This window comes from Castor canadensis, chromosome 9 (genome assembly GCF_047511655.1).
Source record: "Castor canadensis chromosome 9, mCasCan1.hap1v2, whole genome shotgun sequence".
NCBI lineage: Eukaryota > Metazoa > Chordata > Mammalia > Rodentia > Castoridae > Castor > Castor canadensis.
In genome coordinates, this window is record NC_133394.1 from 21,547,534 (window position 1) to 21,573,676 (window position 26,143).

The 26,143-nt window shown below is 36.6% G+C and overlaps 1 protein-coding gene across 1 annotated transcript in view; it reads right to left on the reverse strand.

Moving 5' to 3' along the window:
* The window catches only part of Dchs2 (dachsous cadherin-related 2), a 246,551-nt gene that overhangs the window by 22,076 nt on the left and 198,332 nt on the right, over positions 1–26,143 (reverse strand). Inside the window, exons 14-16 of the mRNA XM_074041332.1 lie at positions 11,362–11,475; positions 4,366–4,577; positions 7–158 (exon numbers count right to left, since the gene is read on the reverse strand). Of these exons, the coding sequence (XP_073897433.1) occupies positions 7–158; positions 4,366–4,577; positions 11,362–11,475 (478 nt within the window). The remainder of the gene's footprint in view (positions 1–6; positions 159–4,365; positions 4,578–11,361; positions 11,476–26,143) is intronic.

The window sequence follows — 26,143 nt, forward strand, 5'->3', positions numbered from 1 at the left end:
ACACACCTGTAGGAGCCAGTGGACTCATAATCCAGCACCACGCTGGTGGTTATCATACCGCTCACTGCATCAATGCTGAAGGCTTCTTCTTGGTTGCCAGAGAGAATTGAATACTCAATCAGGCCATTCAGCCCACTGTCCAGGTCAGTAGCAAAAACCTGTGAAAAACCAACACTTCCATTAGAAAAGACTGAAACTTCAAAATGGGCAAAAAAGAATCCCAGATTGTCAAATGCATTTTTAAAACAAAATCATCCTGCAAATGAAAGTTACATCTAACTTTATAATAAAGTGGGTGATGGGGGAAGAAATTTTCTGCATACTTATCCAAAGGATTTCCAAATAACTTTCACATGGTTTTGAGTTATAATTTGTGCAACAGGCAAAATGACTGGAAAATATCTAAGATTTCCAGTACTGAATATGGATTCATGCTGACACCAAAAAAGGAAATAAATATTACAGGAAACTTTCATATAGTGAATAGGTCTTTTTTATTTGCCCTTTTTTTCTTCTTAAAATATCACCTATAAAGGCCATGTATGGATTTTTATATTGTATTAAAGTTATAACTTAAGGGAATCTTTAAAAACTGATAGTTTAGACTTAGAAATAATAAATTTAGATTCTGATCCATTTATCTGATAGGTTACAAAGTAATATTGAGGACTGACCAAAAGATTACATCATTTTCCATGAAGATATCTTGTTAAATTTGTGTTAAATTTCAATCATTCAACCATTTCTATCAGTGGGTTCAGTATCTTATTTTAAAACCAGTTGCAAGGCTGAGGGAGTGGCTCAAGTGGAAGAGCACCTGCCTAGCAAGCATGAGGCCCTGAGATCAAACCCCAGTATCACCAAAAACAGACAAAAATACAAATGCAAATTGCATTACATTCATTCATGGAATATCATGGTGAAACCCCTATGTATAATTTGATATATGCTAATTAAAAAAACAACAGATGACATACACTAAAAAAAAGAACAAGTTGCAGACTTACCAAATTGTTTTTATTCACATTTTTACCTCCTCTGTGCCTCTCAGCTTTAGCTCACACATCCCGTGTCATTTCTCTTTGGGCTACTACACTGAAGTCCTAGTGGGATTTTGCTTCTAATTCCTTCCCTCTCAATCCATCCTTCACACTGCTTCCAAAGTTCTCTGGGGACCTTGAGTGAAGGAGGCACTGTTTTTTCCCTCCTTCCTTTGTTAGAGCAAGCTTTCTTTCTCACTCCTGGTTATTACTGAACCTAACTGGGCTTAACTGGGGGCAACTGGAGATTAAGAAAAGACATAGTATAGACAGACAGACAGAAAGTGGGGTCAGGTGTGTTGGGAGCTTGGGTGGAGATGCCCAACCCTCATTGTTTCTTTTCTCTATCTTTATTCTTTAAGGCCTTACTCCTTGCAGTTCTTTAAAACCTCTTTCCTTAGTCTTGCACTGTCCCATGTTTTCTCTTAGCTTATCTTTAGCTTAATCGCTCTTATAGTCTTTTGCCTCCAGGCTTGTACTGTCCCATCTCTCTTTAGCTTTCTTAAAGCCTGGTGCTCAGACTTGTAACAGCCACACCTGAAAACTGCATATGCATAACTCTTAAAGTCTTGGCCCTCTATCTTGCCCTGTCCCATGTTGTCTTTGGCTTTTCTTTAGCTTAGCTTTTCTAAGACATATGTATAAAATTTTTTCTTTAGCTTAGCTTTCTAAAGCCTATGTTAAAGTTCTTTCTTTAGCTTAGTTTTTCTAAGGCCTAGGTTAAAGTTCTCAGTGCAGACGTTCTATCAACCCCTATTAGCCATTCTTTTCCCTTCAGCAATTTCCCCTTAGTAATTCTTTTCCCTTCCAAAAGCTTCCACACCAAAAAGCCCAAAACAAAAGGCAGAAGCCCCACTTCCCAAAGCAAAAGCCAAAGCCCAAAAAACCCAAGACAAAAGCCCCCCCTTCCTCCTTCAGTGGGACTTTTATAAATAGCAGCAAACAGGGGTGGAGCAGCTCTCAGGGAGGGGTGAGGGGCGTGACATTGTAACAGGAGAAACCTGCATTCCTGCTTCTCTGAACACAAGCTTAGGAGACTCAGCTGTTGTGCCTTTCCCTGTTTAGTGGCCTGGCCGGGGGTGGGGGGTGCGGGGGGGTGGCTGTGCCTAGCTCAGTCTACAGGTAAAAGCAATTAATTGCATCTCGCCTTGCTTGTGTCCAGTTCTCATAGGCTTTTCATAATCTGCTTTCCACACCTGAAGACCACACCAAGACCCCATCAAGAGGGCACACAAACCAACTATCTGAAAGGCAGTAACACACAGTGTCCTTTGAGATCACCAGGAAGAGAAACTAGTCTCCAGGGGAGACAAATAAAGTCTATCATGTCTCCAGGAGCAGTATACTTAAAGTGTTTCAGAAAGTAAGCTTCCCAGGGCAGTGTATCAGTTAGTGCTTTAAAGGGCTGGCAACACATGTCCACACAGGGCTAACTTCACCAGGAAAGAAGTGTATCACAGTAATGGCACCCTGATGAAGACAAGAGCCTGAGTGATTCTGGGGAGTACAGCACAGCTTACCTGAGTTGTCACCATCAAGATGAATCAGCTCTATTTTACCTCTGTCTTGATGTCCTTTCACCTAAGACTCAAGTTCCAATGAAAGACAGTCTGTCTGCCTGGGGCAGGGTGGGATACAGGTCTATACTGTGACAATCCCACTAAGTCTGCAGCCCAGAGAGCAGGAACAGATCCTTAAAGGGAGTTTGCGGAGTTGTAACCAAAAGGAGGGCACGTGTGCAGTGTGGTGGCAAAACAGGAAATAGCTACCACAAGTATTCTGACTCCAGAGCCTTCGACCTTGCTCTTTCTTAACAGAAAAAAAGACTGGCCATGCTAGCTTCATGGGAACTAGACGACCTAAAACTGAGAAGAAGAAAACTCATTGTATCTGTGCCTGATTCAGCCTTCTAAAAATCTGCCCCAGCTGGAAGCACTGGTGGGTCAGGCTCTCCCACTTGGCACTCCTGGGCTCAAAGGTGTCCAGCCTTGTACTTATTCTACCTTGCACAGTCTGACCCACCCAGGTTAGCATGTGGGACACAGAAGTACAATGCCACAGAGCCCAGTGCAGGGATCCTCTGAGGACAAAGTGACACTGGAGTCATCTGTAAGCCCCACTGAATGGTATTACTACACAATAATGATAAAGACTGGAAAATGGATATCCTCAACTTCTTAAACATTTCAGTCTTGGCTGAAATCAGGGTAAAGATTTAGCACTTCTGTGCCAGGCTGCCACAACACAAAACAATTCTACAATGGTAGCCGATAGGATCCTGGGTATCCTGGAGGATGGGAGGAGGAGGAGCACAGAGCTAAACCTGCAAGACAGCTGAGCCTCTACTGGTCCCCACCAACAGAGGGGATCTCGTATCAGGAACTGGACCGGAAGTAAAAAATGGCATCTTTCCACCAGAAAGTAGACAAGCAGGTAATGGAAATATCTAAGCCCCACCTAACACAGAGAGGAAGCCCAAGCTGGACTAATCTTAAGTGTGATAGTAGCAGCAGCTTTCTATTAGCAAAAGGAATGCCCACTCCAAGGCTAACTCTGAGGAAGGAGGCTCACTGCTGACTTCATCTGCAGCATCACAGGGAGTTATAGGTCTGACGCCCAGCTTTATGGCTGCAAAGACTCAGCTCAGTAGTGAAGAGAAGGAAAGGCGGGAACTAACCCTGAATCAGATAGAGAAACTGTTAAGGAAGGGTGGAGTTTCAAGGTAGAACAAGACTGTCTCATGAACAGTCTCTCGTTTAGGGCTCGGGGCTCCTCACTGAGACAAGGCTGGTCCTGAAAATGGCTGCTCTGTCTACATGTCTGTTCACCCTTTAAGACCAAGTTCAAAGACCATTATTCTATGAAGCACTACACTTTTCTTCCAAGAAGAGGTATGTCTTTCCCCTCTTTTCTTGCATGACGCAAAATGCATGCTCCTACTATAACATTAATTATTAATGTTGTGTGTTAATTATATGACACTTAATTTAATGCTTCTGTTTCTGACCTCCCTTCTAAATTGTATGCATTTATAAAGCCAGTCATTTTCTGTGTTCTTGAAGAGTCCTTGCTACTGCTCACAGAGTCCCAAGAGAAAGCAGGTGGACAGGAATTAAGCCTTGAATGAATAAAGAGGAAGAAAAACAAGTGTAGAAATTCCCTTCAAACTAAGATTTCATCCAACCCACCAGTGTACATGCCCTGGAGACATTTAAATTTTAATTTATGTGTTGGACATAGGCCTTAGATGTTTTAATAAACATTGATTGACGGTGATACACACACCACACACACACACACACACACACACAAATGTTTCTGTTACCTGTATGACCTGAGCATTGTAGAGCTGGCCTTCAGACACTGCCGTGTGGTAAACACTTTGCTCAAAGTGTGGCGAATTGTCATTTACATCCTGTACCAACACTGCCACTTTGCTGTAGGCTTGATGCCCACTATTTTCAGCTAAAATGATGAGTTGCACCTCCCTTTTGACTTCAAAATCAAGGAATTTGGGTTCTTTCACAGTGAGATGTCCTATTTTTATTACCAAGGAGAACAAAAAGAGGAAAGAAGGAAAGTTTTGTTGTTATTTAAAAGTATCCCAAAGCACCATGGACTCATCTGCTCACCTGTCCCTTGAGAGCCTCCCCATTGGTGGGTCTCCCTTCCCCACTGACTTCATAATTGTGAAAAACCTTGGGAACAGATATTTGCCAAGTTTAAATAAGTATAAGGAAAGAAAGTTTTGAAATATCTGAAATCTGGGCCTCTCTCTAAATTGCCCCCCTCTCTCCATATTTAGCTCATTGCCATATTTAGCCCATTGCCATATTTACAAAGTCTATGTACCAAACATATCTAGAGTCTACCTCTGTCCCACTACTGTGGCCTTCCTCTAAGACACCAGCATTTCCCTCTTTATCCTATGAATTGGCAACTTAACTGTTTTCCCCATCATGGAAAACAGTTAGTTTCCATTGTGAACTAAATAAGAAAGGATGCTGTCACTGTCCTGCATAAAACACTTCAATGGCTTTCCATAGTTGCTATGGTAAAGTTGAGCATCTTTAGCCTACTCTGGCATCTCCACCTCTGGAGTCTCATTTAACATCATTCTCTCTTTTGCCTTATCTGCTGTGGTCATAATGCACACCCATCTTGTGTTCTTTGCTCATTTCAGAGTTGCCATACATGCTTCTCTAACTCCCTCAAATGGACACCATATCCAGCCTTCCTCAGGATCTTTCTTGACCTGCACCATCACTGCGTCATTGCCCAACAGGTTCCCATGGAGCACCTGCATGTCCAAGCAGACACATCATTCCTTTGTTTACCTATTCCAGCCCAGCTCTTCCTCTTGGTTTATAAGCTCCCCAAGGTGAGGACTATACCTGACTGTGACACACATCATATCCCCAATGCCTAGCTCAGGGGCTGGTCTACAGAGGACATTCAATGACACTTTTACATCCTCATGTAAAATACAGAACTAGGTTTGGAAGCAGACTTCAGAGAATGCTGCAACGACTCAAGTTTCTTCCCCAAATTAAGACATTCCTTTAATATCATGACCTTCTCTAATTTCTCCTGTTTTCTTCTCCACTTCAAACAAAACTTCTGGTCCAATTTAAGAGTTGTATTCTTTACTTGGTTTTCAGTCAGAAATTCCATCAAATAGAGACTTATGAATGAGCACTGATTTGGAGTTGCAACTCCTAATACCAAAGAATAAGTTCCAGGGAAGATTATTTAATTGAGGTGAATTGCCTGACCCATCACTTGGAGTAAATTATTCAGGTCCTATAAAGCTAAGGTTCTTCTTCCATAAAATGGGGGTGTTAATAATAACAACATAGGATGGCCATGAAGAGTAACTGACAAAATGCAGTTTGGAATGTTTCCCTGTAGTCCCATTTCCACCCATGTTTACCCTGATACCATCAGACACAGACTTACTGTCTTTGTGAACTCCAAATTTAGAAAGAGGAAACTTCTACAAATTTGATCCCTGGTGAAAGGACCTGGATGCTGTCTGGAAACATGGTGTGGAAGCCATAGTTATTGCTCTGTGTTAACCAGTTCCCCAAATAGCCAAGCTAGTCTAGAAAAACCTCCAGGCCATTTGGTACTTACTGGAATTCTAATAACATATCTTTGGTATTGAGTGGGTGGAGGGAGATTTTATAGTTTGTATTATGTCATTCAGGATAATTAAATATTTATATTTTATATTAAGAACTCACTGTACTACTAAATTTAGAGTCTTTTTTCTTCTTTTTTTTCTCATGGGATTGGGGTTTGAATGCAGAGCTTCGCGCTTACAAGGCAGGCACTCTGCTGGTTGGGCCACATCTCTAGTGTGGCTACCAAATTTAAATGCTGTGAACTCATTATCATTTTTTGACACCAGTTTGGCATGAATTTAATATTAGAACCAAGTTACTTTTACATACTGCAATCCATTATAAGTAATACCCCTGAGAGAGAATGTAGGGTAGCTCTAACTTTTGGCAGCTGAAAAATCAGAAAGATGCATTTTATGGGTTGGCAATGAAAGTAGCTGGTCTTTAGAAATCTCTGCACAGGGGCTGATTGCTGCACCCCAAATGGTAAAGGACCCCACATCTGAGGTGGGTCCAAAGCACTCACCCAGATCTCTGTCCCAAGCAAACAGAAAATCCTGCTATCATGTACTGTTTGTAGAGGAACAATAAAGTAGAAATGAAACACCAACTTGCCAGTGTCATCGAGTAGAAAGTGTGCCAATTCTGGTACAGATCAAAGTGGGGTTTTTAATAACAGGCTTGAACGTGGGCCTTGATAATTGGAATTTTGCACTTGGACTGGATCTGTGGTTCTAATGCTTTCCTTACTTGGCTTTTATTTTTAGCATACTAACTGGCACATGCTGTGAAAATTGTGCAAGTGGAAAAGACAATAGCCAGTCTGTGAGATGACTTGAGGCTGACACACCTTCTAAGTCCACATTTTGCCTTAGATAATACACGTTTATTTTTTCTCAGAGACATCAAAGACGTGGTCACAGGGACATGAAAGTTCTACTGGGCTCTGTGTAATGGTATGCACAGAAATCTGGATCTTCCTCACAGCAAGGAACCTCTCCAATCCCAACTTTACATTCCTGCTTCTATTTTATGGGCCAGTTGTATAATAACTTGACAACAAAACCTTCTGATACATGTATATCTACAGCTTGTGTCCAAGTTATAAAATACACATCAAAATGAGATTAAGATTCTTCACATGCTACATGCTTGATAATGTAATCAGGTTACTGCAGTCAGTTACACAGTGTGTGCATTCATCTGGACAAATCCAAAGCACAACGTGACAAATATTTATGTTAACCAATAGCTTTTAAACTCTCTCCTGCTACAACTATGTCTTTGAAACACTGAAGAGTTTGACCATTTTTGTTTTATGTCAATTTACCAAATAATGGACTGACTACTACCATGTGTTATTTACATACTCAATCTTAGTCAAACTCTAAAACTCTGCTGGTTCAGATAGTAATAGATGTTTTTAATCCAAAGTGGCATGAAGTTTAAATATAAAAGTCAACCTTTGGTTTGCAACTTATGGAACACAGGTTCCTTGCATTTCTACCCTTAAGAAAAGTGACCACAACTTTACATATCAACTTTACTAAAGTATCACACATACCAGTTTTCTACTTTAACCAATCCACGGTTGAAAATATGCACATCCAGAAAATCTATGTTAGCTACTTTTAGACACAAGTTTAGTGGTAATGTGCCAAAAACAGCATGAGGGATGCATTTCATATCATAATTAAGGTTTTGAAAAGCATTCTTGACAGCAGTATGGTAAACCAAATACTTGACTGATCCTCATGATAAAAATAACTAAAATGGTTGGTAAGATACATTTGCACATGATATGCATGCATATTACACATGTGTATACATGTATGTGTGTATTAAAATTCATTATTGGGTTAGCACAGTTGAAGGAATCCTCAGAGACCAAAACAAGAATGAAAACAGGAATCCTGGGAGGCAAGCAGGCATGAAAAGCCTGTATTTGTTTCAGAGGTTTCTACCACAACCTTCTACTTTGGGGTGCATCTCTGGTAATTACACAGAGTATGGAAAACAAGGTGAGGAAAACTCATAAAAGGTTAAAGGGCTAATGGTGGAAAAAAACAACAGACAGTTGGAAACCCAAGGTTTCTGATTCTCTCATATATATCTATACATATATGTATATATGTATGTATATATGTATACATTGTGATATTATGTAGCAAACCCAGGGACTCACACATGTGATGCAAATACTCTACCACTGAGCTGCACCACCAATCCAATATGCTTAAATTTACAAAAAAAAAAAAAAGAGAGATTATTTTTAACACCAAGAAAAGTTGAAAAGAATCAGAGAACTTCTGGAAATGAAAAATATAATTGCCTAGACTAAAGAGAAAAGGGGCAAAGAGATGAAGGAAAGAGTCATATATCCCAATATTTACTTGTCTTACAAATAAATGACACTCGTATCTATGGTTGACTTCCTACTGCAGCAATGGGAGGCCAAATGATGGCAGGAAATATCTTACTAGGATGACAGAAATTAACTCCTAGCCTAGAATTACAAGACCAGCAAATATATATATTATAAATAAGGGTTGAATGAAGACATTTTTCAGACAACCAAAATCTGAAATTTACTAAAGGATATATTTCAGTAAAAAGAAAATGATACTAGAGGAAAGTCTGAGATGTGAGAAAAATAGTTTTCAAAGACATTAGCAAAGAAGTTGCTAAATATTTTTAAAACATACAAATTGTTGGCAAGTGTGAGGCCCTGAGTTCAAACCCCAGTAAGGCCAAAAACAAAGTTAAAAATATATATCATGCCTAATTTGAAAGAATTAATACTGTGACCAAGAAAAACAAGTAAAATGAAAAAGGAGTATCTGGAGATAAGTAATTCTAAGTCTCTTGTATTATTCAGGAAAGGGCTATTATCTCATGTTGGACTTTAATTATATATGTTAAAAAAGGTTAACCATTAAAAGCAGAGAAATAGCTATATAACTTCTAATAGACAGGAATATGGTCATTTTCAGATAATGATTGTGAGTATTGAATATACAGAATTCAGCATGAGGGATGCATTTCATATCATAATTTGAGTTTTGAAAAAAGCATCTTGACAGCAGTATGGTAAACCATATTCTTGAATGATCCTCATGATAAAAACAACAGAAATGCTTGGTAATATACAAATCATGTGATATGTATGCATACCACACAAGCATATACACATGTGAATATTAAAATTTGTTTTGAGTTTGTAGAGTTGTAAGGAATCAAGACTTAGCAAGCTTGCTCAAAAAAAAAAAAAAACGAAAGACAAAGTCAATTTCAAGTATACACAGTAGCACTGAGAGACAAATAAACATTTTTCACTTACTTTAATAAGAAAATGTATAAAACTTAGGCTAATTCTAGCAAGAGCTATGCAAATAGGTACATATCATTCTTTGCTATTCCTCTTTGATGTGGAATGGTTTATGCACTCTAAGTTAAAATGTTCAGGAAAAGAATCCAGTCATGAAAGAGTACATAGCATGATTCTCTGATGATTTTTAAATCAGGGTAAAAGAAAATCACAATGTTTAAGGGATTCAAACACAGTGGATTCAAAGTCAGTGAGATAATACATATATTAATTAGCTTAACTTGGCTAGTTAACATGTATGCATATTTCTAAACAAGGAGAGAGAAAGATTTAGAAGATGGGGGAAGAAGGAAGGAAGGAAGGAAGGAAGAAAAGAAAGAAAGAAGGGGAAGAGGACAAGAGAATTCCTGAAGTTCTAGTAATATTTTATTTCAGAAAATAGGTGGCAAATACAAGGACTTTTATTTTTCCACTGTTTTTTTTTTTTTTTGTGGGACTGAGACTTGAACTCTGAGCTGCCTGTTTACAAAGGAGGTAGTCTACCACTTGAGCCATACCTCCAGTCCATTTTGCTGTGGTTATTTTGGAGATGGGGGTCTCATGAACTATTTGCCTGGATTGGCCTCAACTGTGATCTTCCCAATCTCAGCCTTCCAAGTAGCTAGGATTACAGGCATGAGCCACTGGCATCTGGCTCTAGTCTCTAGTGTCCTTTTTAAATAGCTTTACACATTTAAAATTTTAAAGAAAAGTTTAAAGTAAATTTCAATAGATAATTACTTAAATCACGAAATGGATTTTGGTGGGTGACCTCTGATTTGACCCGAGTTAGATTTTATCTTTAATAAAGGAATCTAGGGGAGAAAAAGGTCATGTTAAGAGTGGCAAGGATAACCTGAGAAAATGGCAAACTCTACTCTTCTCCTGTTTTCCTAAACATTTTAGTCTCAGTTCCTCTCCCATAACCCTCAGACACCTGGGTCATGCAAAACTTAGGGTGTGGTGAGGTTTGCCAATTGTCTTTTCCTAACAGGCTTCCTGTGCCATCCTTTAACTCAACCATGAGGTAAAGAGATGACGACTTCCCGCTGACTATCTCAGAACAGTTGCTGACCAAAAGTTGTGTACACCAAAAGTCAAAGCACCATCTTGGATAAGAAGTCATTCACTTAAGAAAAGTTTCCCATGTGCGCGCAGTATAGATGAAATAAGGCATTGCACAGTAATACAAACATTATTACATGCATTCTTGTGGAGGTTTGACAATGAAGCCCTAGATACATATCTACTACGTAGATGTTAGTCAAAAAAGTATGCTTCAAGTAATCAATTGGTATTCATTTAGAACACAATAATGGTCTTATTAAAGTTAAATTTAATACATGCTGTATTTGGAAGTCATTTCTTTACCACCACATAGAAACTTTTCCAGCTGTCCTTTTCTTGTTGCATTGTTGACATTCAGTGGCAAATTAGAAAACTCTCTGATGAAAATTTCCCAAGGCTAGGCAGACATATGTGCTCATTTCCAAGTCAAATTCAGAATCAGTAATCTCCCTAACTATGACTCCAGTTTTCCAACAGGTGGATAAATTATAAATAAAAGCCAGTTCATCTTCAAAACTACAAGGAATAGACCCTGTCTAACTTGAAAATATCAGCAATATTCTTAGTGTGAATATGTAAACAAATACATAGCCCTGGTTTTCTCATAATATCTCATCAGTTACTGTAAAAAATTTTTGTTTACCTTATAAATTATTTTCCTCTAATAATTTCTCAGTTTCTAATTTTGCAGAAGTATTCATTACTGATAACATTAAATTAAACAGAAGAATAAGGCCGTTGTAAGGTAGAGAAGGATTACCTGAGTTGGAGCCAAGGGAAAAAGCTCCATCTTCATTTCCACTAAAAATTGAATATTTAATATTGTCTTGAATTGAGTCAGGAGCAAAAGCTTTTACTGTCACAATAGAAGTACCTGTAAAATTAGGTAAAATAGAATGTCATTAAGAAGAGAAAATGTCATAGAAAAATAAGAGCAAATACTCAGTATTATTTTGCCTACTAGATTTTCACTTATTCATCCATTTAAAAATTACTGTCTTCATAAACCAGATTCCATGTTAAGTGCTTGGAGTATGAAACTATAGTGTTAACTATAGTTAACTGTATATAACTATATATAACTATATATATATATATATATATATAGTGTAAATATATATACATATATGTATGTATATCTTCATGGCGGTTATTAACTAGTGGAAGGAGACAGACAATAAACTGTTAAATAATCAAGGTAGATTTTGGACCATGCTAAGTTCCCTGCAAAGAGAGAAATAAGGTTAGTGACACAGGCACTTCTCCTACAGGACACTCCTTTAGAAGGTGTGGGTACAGCCATGAAGGTATAGAAGTCATAGAAAGAACAAACAGAAGATGATTCTGGAAGAAGGAACAACCACCACCAAGGTGGTGGACTGGGAAAGGTTTGGTTTGGTGAATCAGAGAGTCAGGAAAGAGGCAGAAGTGAAAATGGCAGGTAAGCAAGAGGCAGGTCTTATTCCACATGTAATGGGGAATTATGGGAACATTTTAAGGAAAAGAGTGAAATTATAGGATGTACTTTTAAAAAGCAACAACTTATCTGCTGTCTGGGAATACAGAGAAAAGAGGGGTAAGAATGGAGCAGAAAGCTCAGTTAAGATTATACTGCAATATCCAAGCAAAAGCCAGTGAGCTAGGGCTATGGGAGGGAGACAGAAAGAAGCAGGCAGACCAAAGGCATATTTTGACACACTGCATTGAACATTCAGTGGAGTAGGACAGGGGGTTAGAGAAGTATAAATATAAGGAATAATCTCTTAATGGCTTCTAGACAAACTATATGTAAAAGCAGCTCAACCAGAGAGCAACCAAGGACTTCACTTTAGGACACTAACTCATTAAAAATTGTCCAGTTAGGGCAGGAACAGCCAAGAGATAACTTCCAGGAAGAAACAGATATCAAGTTAAGTGTAGAAACTGGAATTAGAAAGACAGGAAAGAAGGAAGTCATTTCAAGTTATGGCAACAAGCAGATTACATTAAATGAAACAGTCACTTAATGACAGAAGGACTGAGAGTGGCAATAGGGTGGTTTGCATGAGTGGAACTGGGCACCTATAAGGTGTTCATGGAGAGTAAGCCTAGACAGAAAGGGAAGGAGAGGTGACAGTACAAAGACCATTACAGTCTGGAAGACAAGAGTGGCTTTATGCAAAGGACCTGCAAGTTTTTCCATAAAAGGCTAGATAATAAATGCTTTCATCTTTGTGGGCCATGAAGTCTCTGTTGCATACTCAACTCTGCCAATGTGGCATGAAAACAATCACAGACAGTGTGTAAACAGATGTGTTCCAGTAAAACTTTATTTCAAAAGTAAGTGGGTGGATTTTATAGTTTGGGAAGCAGAGAAAAGAAAAAATAGAACATTCTTGCTTGAGCAGGGGTTGAAACACAGAGAGAGATGCTGCCTGCCTTTAAGATTGGGTACAGCAGCAGGCTTCAAGGGCAGCTCTGAGTAAGGAAAGTCATTTACAGGAGCTGGAAGGTTCTAAGAGCCCATTTGGGCCCCATGGTCACACTTTGATGTCTTTGTGATATCTTAACGCCCTTTGTTGCTCACCTCTGCTTGGTTTCCTATCAGTCTGTCTCTCTCCTAGGACTGTCTGCACTGTTGTTTTTTTAAAGAGAAATTTTTATGCACTCAATTTCACTAAGGAAAAATTTACGTGCATGTATTTTAAATACACAGTTCTGTGAGTTCTGATGATACACATCTGTTTAACCAGTATCATGATCAAGACCTACAGTACTTCTGGTACATCAAAAAGTTCCCTCATGACCTCTTGCGGTTAGTGCTTTTCTCGTTTTTGTTCCCTGCAATCACTCATCTGCTTTCTGTAACTCTAGATTAGTCTTACCTTTAAAATCTCATATACGTGAATCATTTTCCTGGCATGATTGGCACAGCACATTTGTTTTTGGGAATAAAGCATATTATTTTGTATATCAAAAGTTCACCCCATTTTTATTGCAGAGTAGTGTTCCATTGAATGGATATGCCATCATTTGTTTTCCATTCACCTATAGATGGATTATATTTGGATTTTTTCCAGTTTGGGCATATAATGAATAGAGCATCATGGATCCTTCTTGCTGCTATTCCTCAGGGGTAAACATCTAATGTAAACCTGCTTTGACATTCCTATGACATTTGAGAATTCCAGTTGTTCCACATTGACTAGTATCGTCAGTCTTTTCTAGTCACCTTATGGATAAGCGTGGCATGTCTCGTTGTGGTGTAAATTTTAATTTTCCTGTTGTCTGATATGTTAAGCATCTTTTCATGTGCTTGTTGTCCACTTCCTCCCACACCCCTCCTCCCACCATGTCTTTTAAATTCATCTTTGTTCCCTGGCTTCCTGTTTTCTTTTTTTAGTCTTCTGCAATACTTTTTTTTTCCCTACTGTTTTCTACTTACCTACCACTACTGAGAACTTTCTGGCTCCAGTTCTCTAATCTCCCTCATAAAACTGCGTTACACCGCCAATTGTGATGGTTCTTGCCTCTCCTCTTATCACCATCCTGCCCCACAGGCCACCTACTTGTAAAACTATGTGTGTGATACTGACAGCTGAGGGATGGAAGTAGGTAGAACTCCAGGATTCTCCCTGACTGCCAACTGCATAGCAGCAGGGGTCTTGTCTAAAGAAGCCATTTTCAACAGAAGCAGGGTTGGTGTCAGAGATGAGCAGGGCTCCTTAACGCCGATGCCTTTGGGTAAAAGCAAGGATCAAGGAAAAATGAAGAGGTCAGTGTGTGGGGAAGGCACGGTGCTTCCCATGCCCAAAGCACTTCAGCTTTTTGCTGCCAGCAGGGAGCGCAGTCTTTTCAAAAGAAGCTGGGAAATTCATGCTATTTACATGCAAAATCTTCCCATTCTAAGTGTTGGAAAATAATTAATTTAGAAAACAAACCTCACTGAGGAGATTTAATAAAACACTGTTGTTCTCAAACAGCCTATTTACCACCAGTAATGGAGGTCAGCCTCTCCTATTTTGTTGTTACCAGCCCTTTTAATTCTTTGCTTCATTATAAATTTTTTATTATGATATATTCATTATGGGGGGGATTCAAAGAGACAATTCCAATCAGACTTATATTGTACATTATTTACATTTCCCCTATCGTCTCTCCTTCTCAAACCCCTTCCCACCACAGGCAAACCAATTGCAAGAGGTTTTTTAGTTCTGTTTCATATAAGTATATGAAGCAAATGACCCAAACATTGTATGCACATATGAATAAAAGAAAAAAAAAGTATATGAAGCCCATCAACTATATACTATCACCTTAATCTCCTTCCTTAACCCTCCTTCCTTCCACTAGTAACGTCCCCTCCCCCACTGCCCTGCTAACAAACACTGTGCCTATTTTACAGTCCTGGTTTTCATTATTAAGTTGATGTTCAAAGAGGTATCTCAATGTACGCCCTCTGTGGATGTGCTTTACTTTCGGCTGTTCAATCAATCCCTTTGATTGCTCTCCCTTTCCCCTTTATGTCCCACTTCCGTTTTTCTACAGCTTTCAGTACACATCCTTCTATCCACTACCTTCACATTTTATGGTATGCGATATTACTGATGCTCTGTCATTCTCTTTTCCTTTCCCTCTTTCCCCGAGTTCCATAGAGTAGTTCCACTGTTACAAACATGTTCTACTTCTGAGTTTATATATGATAATGCTGGTTTTTGTTTATATGTTTATCTTTGGATCTATCTTCCACATATGAGAAAAAAAACAGCTTTTGTGTTTCTGATTCTAGCTAAACTTCACTTAACATGATGTCTTCCAATTGCTTCCATATATCTTCAACCACATGTCATTATTCCTTGTGGCTGAGTAACACTCCATTGTGTATATACACTATAATTTCTTGATCCAGTCATCAGTTGTAGGGCATCTGGGTTGTTTCCAGAGCTTGGCAATGAACATCGGTATACAGGTGTCTCTACTGTATCCTGTCTTACGCTCTTTTGGGTAGATGCCCAGGAGTGGTACCACTGGATCATATGGCAGTTCTAGCTCTGGTTTTTTGAGGAATCTACATACTGCTTTCCATGGTGGTCATACTAACTTGCATTCCCACCAGCAGTGTATAAGGGTTCCTGTTTTGCCACATCCTCGCCAGCATTTGTTGTTGTTGTTACCCTTGATTATGGCCATTCTAACTGGGGTGAGATGAAATCTAAGTGTTGTTTTGATTTTCAGCTCTTTTATAGCCAGGGAAGTTGAACAGTTCTTCACGTATTTACTGGCCATTTTTACCTCTTCCTTTGAGAATTCCTTGTTTAATTCATGTGCCCATTTCTTCATTGGGGTGTTGATTCTTTGGGGGCTGAGTTTTTGAGTTCCTTGTAGATTCTGGATATCAGTCACTTATCAAATGTGTAGCTGGCAAAGATTTTTTTCCATCTGTGGGCTGTCTCTTGAGTCTGTGATTGTTTCTTTTGCTGTGCAGAAGCTCTTTAGCTTGATGTAGTCCTATTTGTTCATTGTTTCTCTTAGATGCTAAACCTTTTGAGATCTGTTTAGGAAGTCATTCCCTATACCTATCTGTTCCAGTGTATTTCCTACTGCTTTGTAGAGTTGTTTCAAAGTTTCAGGCCTTATATTAAGGTCTTTGATCCACTTCGAGTTGATTTTGGTACAGAGTGAAAGACAGGGCTCTAGCTTCAGTCTTCTGCATGTGGATATCCAGTTTTCCCAGCAGCATTTGTTGAAGAGGCTGTCTTCTCCATCATGTGTTTTGTCAAAGATCAGCTGGCTATAGATTCATGGGTTTATGTCTGGATCTTCTATTCTGATCCATTGGTCCTCCTGTCTGTTTTTGTGCCAACACCATGCTGTTTTTATTGTTATGGCTCTGTAGTATAGTTTGAAGTCAGATATTGTGATGCCTCTACACTGGACTTTTTGTTCAGAATTGCTTTGGCTATTCGAGGTCTTTTGTGTTTCCATATGTATTTAACAATTATTTCCTCTATTTCTGTGCAGAATGTCACTGAAATTTTGATAGGGATTGTGTTGAACATGTAGACTGCTTTTGGTTGTATGGCCATTTTCACAATGTTGATTCTACCTATCCACAAGGCCTTTCTATCTTTTGATGTCTTCTTTGATTTCTCTCTTCAGTGGTTTATAATTTTCATTAAAAATTTCTTTGGTTTCTTTCATTAAATTTATTCCAAGGTACTTTATTGTTTTTGAGGCTACTTTAAATGGGATTGTTTCCTAATTTCTCAGTCTGTGCATTGTTGGTATATAGAAAAGCTACTGATTTCTGTATGTTAATTTTGTATCCTGTTACTTTGCCAAAAAAGTTTGTGATTTCTAATACATTTTTGGTAGAGTTTTTTGGGGTGTCTTTGACTTCTTCCTTCCCTATTGGAATCTCTTTCATTTCTTATTCTTGTCATATTGCTCTGGCTAGGAATCCCAAAAGTATATTGAATAAGAGTGGGGAAAGTGGACAGCCCTGTCTGTTCCTGACTTTAAGGGAAACAGTTTCAGTTGTTTTCTATTTAGTATGATGTTGGCTCTAGGTTTGTCATAGATAGCCTTTATTGTGTTGAGGAACATTCCTTCTATTCCTAGTTTCTTAGGTGCCTTTATCATGAAAGATGTTGGATTTTGTCAAGGGCTTTTTCTGCATCTATTGTGAGAACCATGTGGTTTTGTCCTTGCTTCAGTTTATATGCTGTATTATATTTATGGATTTATGTATGTTGAACCAGCCTTGCATCCCCATAATGAAACCAACTTGGTCATGGTGTATGATCTTCTTGATATGTTGTTGTTTGAATCTGTTTGCCAGTATTTTGTTGAGAATCTTTGCATCTATATTCATTAAACATATTGGTCTATAATTCTCTTTTCTGGCCATATCTTTATTGGGTTTTGGAATGAATGTAATACAGGCTTCATAGAATGAGTTTGGTAGTGTTTCTTTCCTTTCTATTTCCTAGAAAAGTCTGAGGAGTATTGATATTAGTTCTTCTTTAAATGTTTGGTAAGGTTCAGCCATGAATCCATCAGGTCCTGGGCTCTTCTTTGTAGGGTGACTCTACTACTGCTTCAATTTCATTGCATATAATAAGACTATTTAGGTGTTTAATATCTTCTTGGTTCAATTTTGGTTGGTTGTATGCATCTAGGAATTTATCCATTTCATCTAGATTTTCCAGTTTACTTGAATATAAGTTTTCAAAGTACTCTCTAATGGTTCTCTGGATTTTGTTATTGTTTGTGGTTATATCCCCTTTTTCATCCCTGATTTTATTAATTTGTAGCCCTTTTAATTCTAAGATTGTGCTACTTACTTGTCATCCATGAACTTGTACTGAATATATCTGAAGACTGAACTCATCTCTATGATAAACTAAATTCCATGACAGCAGACATTTTCTATGCATTCATATTCCATATATATTTCTACATTATGTTGGAAAGCACAAACAGGATCATGGTTCAGCCTGGCCCCAGACATGAAATGAGACCCTATTTCAAAAATAACCAAAACAAAAAGGTTGGCAGAGTGGGACAAGTGGTAGAGCATCTGCCTGGCAAGCACAAAGTCCTGAGTTCAACCCCCAGTACTGCCAAAAGTAAATATAAAATAAATTTCATGCCTTTATTAATGATAAGGTGATAGAAATGTTAATTATCCTGATTTGATTACTATGCATTATATAGATGTATTGGAATATCACACTGTACCCCATAAATATGCATAATTATTATATTTTAATCAAATATTTTAAAAATTATTTAAGGAGCTAAAAATGTTAGCTATCAGAACTGATCATTATACATTGTGTACATGTCAAATTATCACATTATACCCCATAACTTATACAATTAAAATAAGTTTTAAAAATTAATGTATTTTGAATCTACAGTATCTGACATCTTTTCCTCAGCATAATTTTTTTTAAAGCATGTGTAGCAAAAGTTTATTCCTTTAAGCACTTAGTATAAGTGCTTATATGGAAATAAAGGAGGTTTAAAAAAAGAGACAGGAGAGAGAACACTGAAGTTTTCTAGTCTGAGAAATTAGGAAAATGCTTCTCTGTCTTAGGGCCACTCCAAGCTAACAGCAATTACATAAAAGAATAGGTCAATGCTGCAATACCACATCTGGTAAAGGTACTTGTATATGTTTAAAAACAAAACTTAGCACCCATTCAAGATCTCTGCTGAGCCTCCTAATTAAAACCAACTGGCCAGGTCCCAGGGAACATAGCCTGAAACCCGTCCTGCTAGAAGTTATAGTGAAAACAAGACATAAACCAAGTTCAATTGATTTTTTCTAGATTCTTAAAAGAATTTCACTGAAAAGGACACAATGAAAGTAAAGGTACTGGAACAGATAGGATTCCCCCAAGGATCCTTCAACACTTAACACTCAAAGAAAAAATGCAATGTGACTACACATACTAAAGAAAGCAATGTTAGAATGTTGCCTGCAAAGCAGAAACTTCAGTGAGAACTCAGCTTGAAAAAAAAAAAAAGCATAAAACAAAATTTGTTATGGAGAAACAACAGGAAAACCCAAACTGAATATATTACTCTCTTTAGAAACACTACATTTAACATAAACTGTACCAAAATTTAAAAATCATTTATCAGGATTTCTGAATGACTGTTCTTTTCAAGTCAATTTTGAAGTTCTTAAGCAGCAAAGTAATGGATTTTAAATCAATCATGGTGCAATCAAGTTACTACACATATTGAGAACTCTATCAAATTGCATTATAATCTGATGCTTACTACATTTCAAGAGACATGTTGCTAATATAAAACTGTCTTACATTTTTGGTAAGAATCTGCTTTTACAATAGAGCAATCTGTTTTACCTTCAGTGCTCAATCACAGCCCTGTGCCTCCTGATACAATTTAGTTTTAAACACAGGAAATTTTATTTCAATTTAAAGAACAGCAGTAAGAAGAGAAACAGCTATGCAGTCAAGATGTACAGTCTGGCTGAAGGCTCCCTGATGGTCTTTTCTTTATGGGTTAGGATGCTTATTATATGCCCAATTACAAAAGAAAACATGGAGACTGCTTGCATATAAAACAACACAGATGAGTTTAGAATTGTAAAGAAGAATTATATATGAACTCTCTCATGAAGGAAATGATCCTATTTTATCGCAAATAAAATGTTCATAATATCAAATGGAATAGTAACATAAAAGAATTTCGTTCCATAAAAATACTTCATCTTAAGTGAAGTTAGTCAGGCTCAGAAGGCGAAAAGCCACATGTTCTCTGCCATATGTGGAATACAGACTAACACAAGGGGAGGTCACACACGAGAGGGGTAGGGAAACTAAGAACTTGAATAGGGTTGACATACTCACTATACAAGAATGAATACAGAAATCTTAAACTGACTGAAACTACCATAAGAAAGGGACTAAGGTAGAAAGAAGAAAATTAGAGGAGATAAACTAAGTGGTATTATAATACATATATACATGGAACTATCACAAGAAAACTCCCTGTGTAACTACCTTTATCTCAAGCTAAAATGTCATATTTTTCATTTTATCTTTTTTCTTTTTTCTTCTACAAAATCAGAGAACAGGAGGGCAGAACAAGTCCTGCCTAGGGGGTAGGGCTGGCACCAAGGGAGGGGGAAGGTAGTGGGGAAAGTGGGTAGGAGAGTGAGTATGCTGCAATAAAATGTGTACACATGTAAGTAAATGCAAAAATGATACCTGTTAAAACTACTCCAGGAATCTGGGGCAGGGGGTGGAATGAAGGAGAATGGTTGAGGAGGTGAATTCAAGTATGATATATTTGATACATTGTAATCCCTGTGTAAATGCCACAACAACAAAGGGGAAAAAATACTTCAAACTAAAAGCCATAGTCAGCAAGGAGTTGCATTTTCTTCCTCTGACAAAGTTTAAATTTGAAACTACTCTGAACAAAAGAGAAGAAAAAACTAAAGGACTTTGATCCATCTAGGTCTCTGCTTATTGTGTGCATTTTAAATAAACCTATGACTCTGGGCATGCAAATAAAATTTGCAATTACTGTCAATTTCACATGAAGGTAGAAATTATAAAGTATGAAAAATCACCTCTGTACCTTTAATTCCCTTAAGGTAAGTGAAATATGCAGTATAAGTTACTTTTTGCATTTTCAGGTTTTTATGAGTTTCAGTTTAAGCTTATTCTTGCATCAAAATAGTTTGGATTTAATTTAATGTTCCTGTTTTCTTCTTCTCTACAAAATTACCATTATAAAAAAAACACTACCACCCTTGGTAGAAGTGAACTCTCAGTTTGCAGAATTACATAGCAATTAAAGCAATACAACTGTGAAATCAATAACTATGTCAATACTTAGGTACAGTTCTATGGAAACATGTTTCAAGCTGTGCATGAATAATTCTAGAGTGTTACGTTTGTTATTTCTTAGCAATGAAGTTATTTTCTTACTGATGAGAGAAGCAGATTTTTCAGACATCTGGATGGTTCCTCACGGACAGTTTTGCCATATACAGTATTCTTGGTTGGCATCAGAACTCCGAATTTATCATCTTACTACCTTCTGTCTCTGCTGAAAACTCTGCTTTATCTATGAGAGCTGTCTTGTACAGGATCAGTCACTTTTCTCTTGTTACTCTCAAGATTCCTCATTTGTCTTTGATGTGAGACAGTTTGATTTTATTATTTTTTTATTGTTGTGCTGGGTATGGGTACACTGTGGCATTTACAAAGGTTCTTGTACTGGATTGACTATATCATACTTGCATTCACCTCCTTAGTGTGTTTCCATGTGGACCTCTTTGGGTTCATACTAGTTGTAGTCCTCCAAGCTTCTTACACTTGGATTTCCATTTTCTTCCTTAGATTTGGGGAGTTTTAGACCACTCTTTCTTTAAATAAGCTCTCTGACATTTTTTTCTCTCTCTTTTCCTTCTAAGACTTCCATAATGAGTATATCGGCTCACTTGATAGTGTCCTATACATTTTTCAATTTTCTTCATTCCTTTTATCTTTTTGTTCCTCTAACTTGGCCATTTCAAATGATCTGTCTTAAAGTTCACTGATTCATCAAGTCAGCTGTTGAACTCTAGTGAAATTTTCAATTCAGTTATTGTATTCTTAAGCTCTAGACTTTCTGTTTGCTTCTTTTATTCTTTATAGTTCTTTGTAGATATTCTCACTTGGTTTATGCATAGTCTTCTGTTTTCGTTTGGTTGTCTATGTTTTCTTGTAAAGTTTCTTTAAAATGATTATTTTGAATTCTTTGTCATGTAATTCATACATCTCCATTTCTTTAGGGTTATATATATTTATTTTGTTCTTATAATTGGTACATGTTTCATTGGGGGTTTTTTGCCTTATATTTTTGGTAGGATTTGTGCATTTGAAAAAATAGACACCTCTCCCAATATTTACAGATCAATTTTGTAAAGGGGGAAGATCTTTGCCAACTATCCTGGTTGGTTTCCCAAACTTTCTCTGAGTGCGTCTTCTCTGGGTTTGCGCATGTAATTTCCTAATGGAGAGGCTTGCCAGTTTCTTATTCAGGGTTTTTAAATCTCTTACTCCCTCTGGTGTCTGTCTAGATGCTTCAGACTGTCTGGCACTGCCACAAGCTAATGAGTTCTCTTCTTTCTCTGCAGCCTCCCAGGCATTCAAAGTGTGCTGGTTCCTCATCAGTGCTCTGAGTCAGGCAGGACAGAAACCTGCTCTTTAGGCAACCTTTCAACACTCCCAAAGCCGTAAAGTTAGATGTACATTCCACTTGTCTCCTTCCCTCTTGATAGAGAAATGTGAATTGAGTGTTTACTTCCAATCAGAACGAGCTATCAGAGCTTGAGGAAAGGTCTATTTTGAGAAAAATGAAATGGTTTTTATTAACCACTGCAATATGACTGTTCTTGTTTTGACAATGCCTGGATTCCTAAAACTTAACTGATTTTCTAATTCTTATAAAGGCTCTTTGGAAGATACACTAGATAGCAAATGAAAGCATAAAAATATAAAGCTATCTGGTAAATATAAAAATAAATATATAGAATCCTATAATACTATAATGTGGTATACAAATCACTATTAATTCTGGCATAAAATTTAAAAAATAAAAACATAGTAAGGAGGACTACCCACAAATTTATGTTATTGATACAAAATATAAAAAGGAATAATCTGCGACATCAATAACATAACAAAATGTGTGTGTATTGGGGGAAACATGCAATTGAAATTGAGCTTTGTTATAATTTTAAAAGACATTGCTATAATTATATGATAGTATATATACCCCCATGGTAACTACAAAGAAAATACCAACAGAAAAAAATGCTAGCAGGTATAACAAGGGAACCAACATATGTCATTACAGAAAAATGAATGAAATACAAAGGAAGGGAGCAAGATATAAATAACTATGAAACATGCAAAAAGTTAATTAACAAAATGGTCATAGTAAATAGTTCCTATCGGTAATTACTTTAAATGTAAATGATTAAACTCCCAAGTTGGAAAAAGAATAACTGAATGGATTTTTAAAAAAATAATTCATCTTTATCCTGTCTATTAGAGATTCACTTTAATATAAGGACACATGTATAAGCTGGAAATGAAAAAATATAAAGAGATATTGAATAAAATTCCATCAAAACTAAAAGAGATAGCCATTCTTATATCAATCAAAATAGACTTTAAGTTGAAAACTGTCACAAGAGACAAAAAAGGATATTATACAATAATAAAACAGCTGATTCATGAGGACCACAAATATATGTACTGGCTGGCTGAACACCCAAATATAAAAAGCAAACACTGACAAATTAAAGCAAGAAATAGTAACATAAAAATAGCAAGAGATTTTATTAATACTCCACCATCAATAATTGACAGATCAACCAGAGAGAAGATTGTACAGAGGATTTGAATGATCCTGTAGATTGGATCTGTTAGGTCCAATCTGTAGACCAATTGGACCTAACAGATCTATACAGAATATACATACAACAAACAATACACATGATCCTCAAGTGCACACAGTACAGTCTCTGGGATAGCTCACAAGTTAGATCATAAAACAAGTGCTAATAAATTTAGCAAAATTGAAATCATACCAAATATCTTTTCTACCCACAATAGAATGAAACTTGAAATCATTAGCAAAAGGAAAACTGGAAAGTCCCCAAATATGTGAACAACCAATGCAGCAACAAAGAAGTAAAAAAGGAAATTAGAGAAAAAACATCTTTCAATGAAAACAAAAGCACCACATACTAAATATCATGGAATGCAGCAAAAGCAGTACTAATAGGAAAATTAGTAATGGAAAAATGCATTTAAAAAAAAGAAATCTCAAATCAACAACATAATGTTAAACCACAAGAAACTACACAAAGAAAAAACTCAACTCAAAATCAGTAGAAGAAAGTAAATTATAAAAACTAGAGCAAAAATAAACTAAATAATAACAACAATAAAAACAATAGAAAATAGACAATAAAACTAAGAATTTTTATTTTTTGGAAAAATCAATAAGATTGCCAAACTGTAGCTACACTAGTAAGCAAAAGGAACAAAAGACTCAACAGAAATGAAAGTAAAAGAGGAGATATTATTATTCATACTTCAGTAATAAAAAAGAATACTAAGATACTATCATAAACACTTATATCAACAAATTAGAGATCCTGGAAGAAATGGATATTCTTCTAGAAACATACAACCTACCAAGATTGAATCATGAAGAAAAAGAAAATTTGCACGGATCTATAATCTATCTATCTATCTATCATCTATCTATCTATCTTTCTGTGGAGATTGAGTCAGTAATCAAAAATAAATTCCCAAGAAAAAACCCAAGACCAGATGTCTTCACTGGGGAATTCTAACAAACATTTAAAGAAGAATTAACACCAATCCTTCTCAATCCTTTCAAATGATTGAAGGTGGGGGAATACTTCCAAATCATTTTATGAGACCAGCATACCAAAATCAGGCAAAGACACCATAAGAAAACTTCATACCAATATCCCAGATGGTTATACTTGCAAAAAAAATCCTCAACAAAATATTAGCAGAGTATTCAATAGCACATTAAAGGGATCCCATTTCTGAGATGCAAGGATAGTTCAACCATGAAAATAAATTAATGTAGTACAACACATTAATAAAACAAAGGGTAAAGTTACACAATTAACTCAATAGATTCCAAAAAAGCATATGATAAAACACAACATGGCTTATTAAAAAAAATACAAAACTAGAAATAGAAGGAAATAACCCCAATATAATAAAAGCCATATATGAAAAGCCCACAGCTAACATAATATTTAATAGTGAAACACTAAAAGCTTTTATGCTACAATGAAGATTAAGACAGGGATGCTCACTCTTGCCACTTGTACTCTTGCACTGGAAGGTCTAGCCAGTGAAATTAGGCAAGAAAAAGAAACAAAATTCATCCAAATTGGAAAGAAAACATATAATTATCCCTGTTTGCATATGACATGATCTTTATGCAGAAAATGCTAAAATGTGCATGCACACACACATAATTAGAATTAACAGGTTCTGTAGAGCTGCAAAAAAGGATACAAAATTAGCACACAAAATTGGTTACATTGCTAAATAGTAATAATGAACAATCCATGAAGAAATTAGAAAATTAATTCTACATTCAACAATATCAAAAATTATAAAACACTGGAGAATAAACCTAACCAAAGAGACAAAAATACTTGTACATCAAAAATTATAAAACATTGCAGGAAGAAATTAAAGTAGGCACAAATAAGTGGAAAAGCATCCTATGTTTGCACAGTGAGATACGGCTTAATATTGCTTAACATGTCCATATTACCCAAATCAATGTGCAGATTGAATGTGTACTCTACCAATTTCTAATGGCATTTTTGCAGAAATAGTACAAACAATCCTAAAATTCATATGGCATCTCAAATAGTCAAAAAACAAAACAAAGCAAAAAAAAAAAAAACGAGAAAGGAAAACAGTCTTATGATTAGAAGTCCTAACTTCTAATCATATTACTAAGTTACAGTAATTAAAACAATGCAGCAACAGCACAAAGATAGATATAGACTAACTTAATAGGATAGAAAATTTAGAAATAAATTCTCATATATATAATCAAATGGTCCTTATGAAAGGTACCAAGGCTATAAAATCAGGTGTGGACAGTCTCTGCAATAAATAATTTGGAAAAACTGACTATCTAGATGCAAAATAATGAAGTTGGACCCCTCATCTAATACTTATTCAAAAATTAACTCAAAGTGGAGCAAAGTCTTAAGCATAAGACATGAAACTACAAAATTCCTAGAAGAAAACATAGGGAAAAGTTCCTAAAATTGGATTTTTCAAGGAGTTCTTGGATATGACACCGAAAACACAGCCAATAACAGCAAACTTAAATTAGTGGGACCACTCATTCCTTTGTTCAACAAAGGAAACAATGAGTAGAGTTGAAAGCCAACCTATGGCACAGGAGAAAACATCTGTAAATCATAAATCCATGAGGAGTTACTA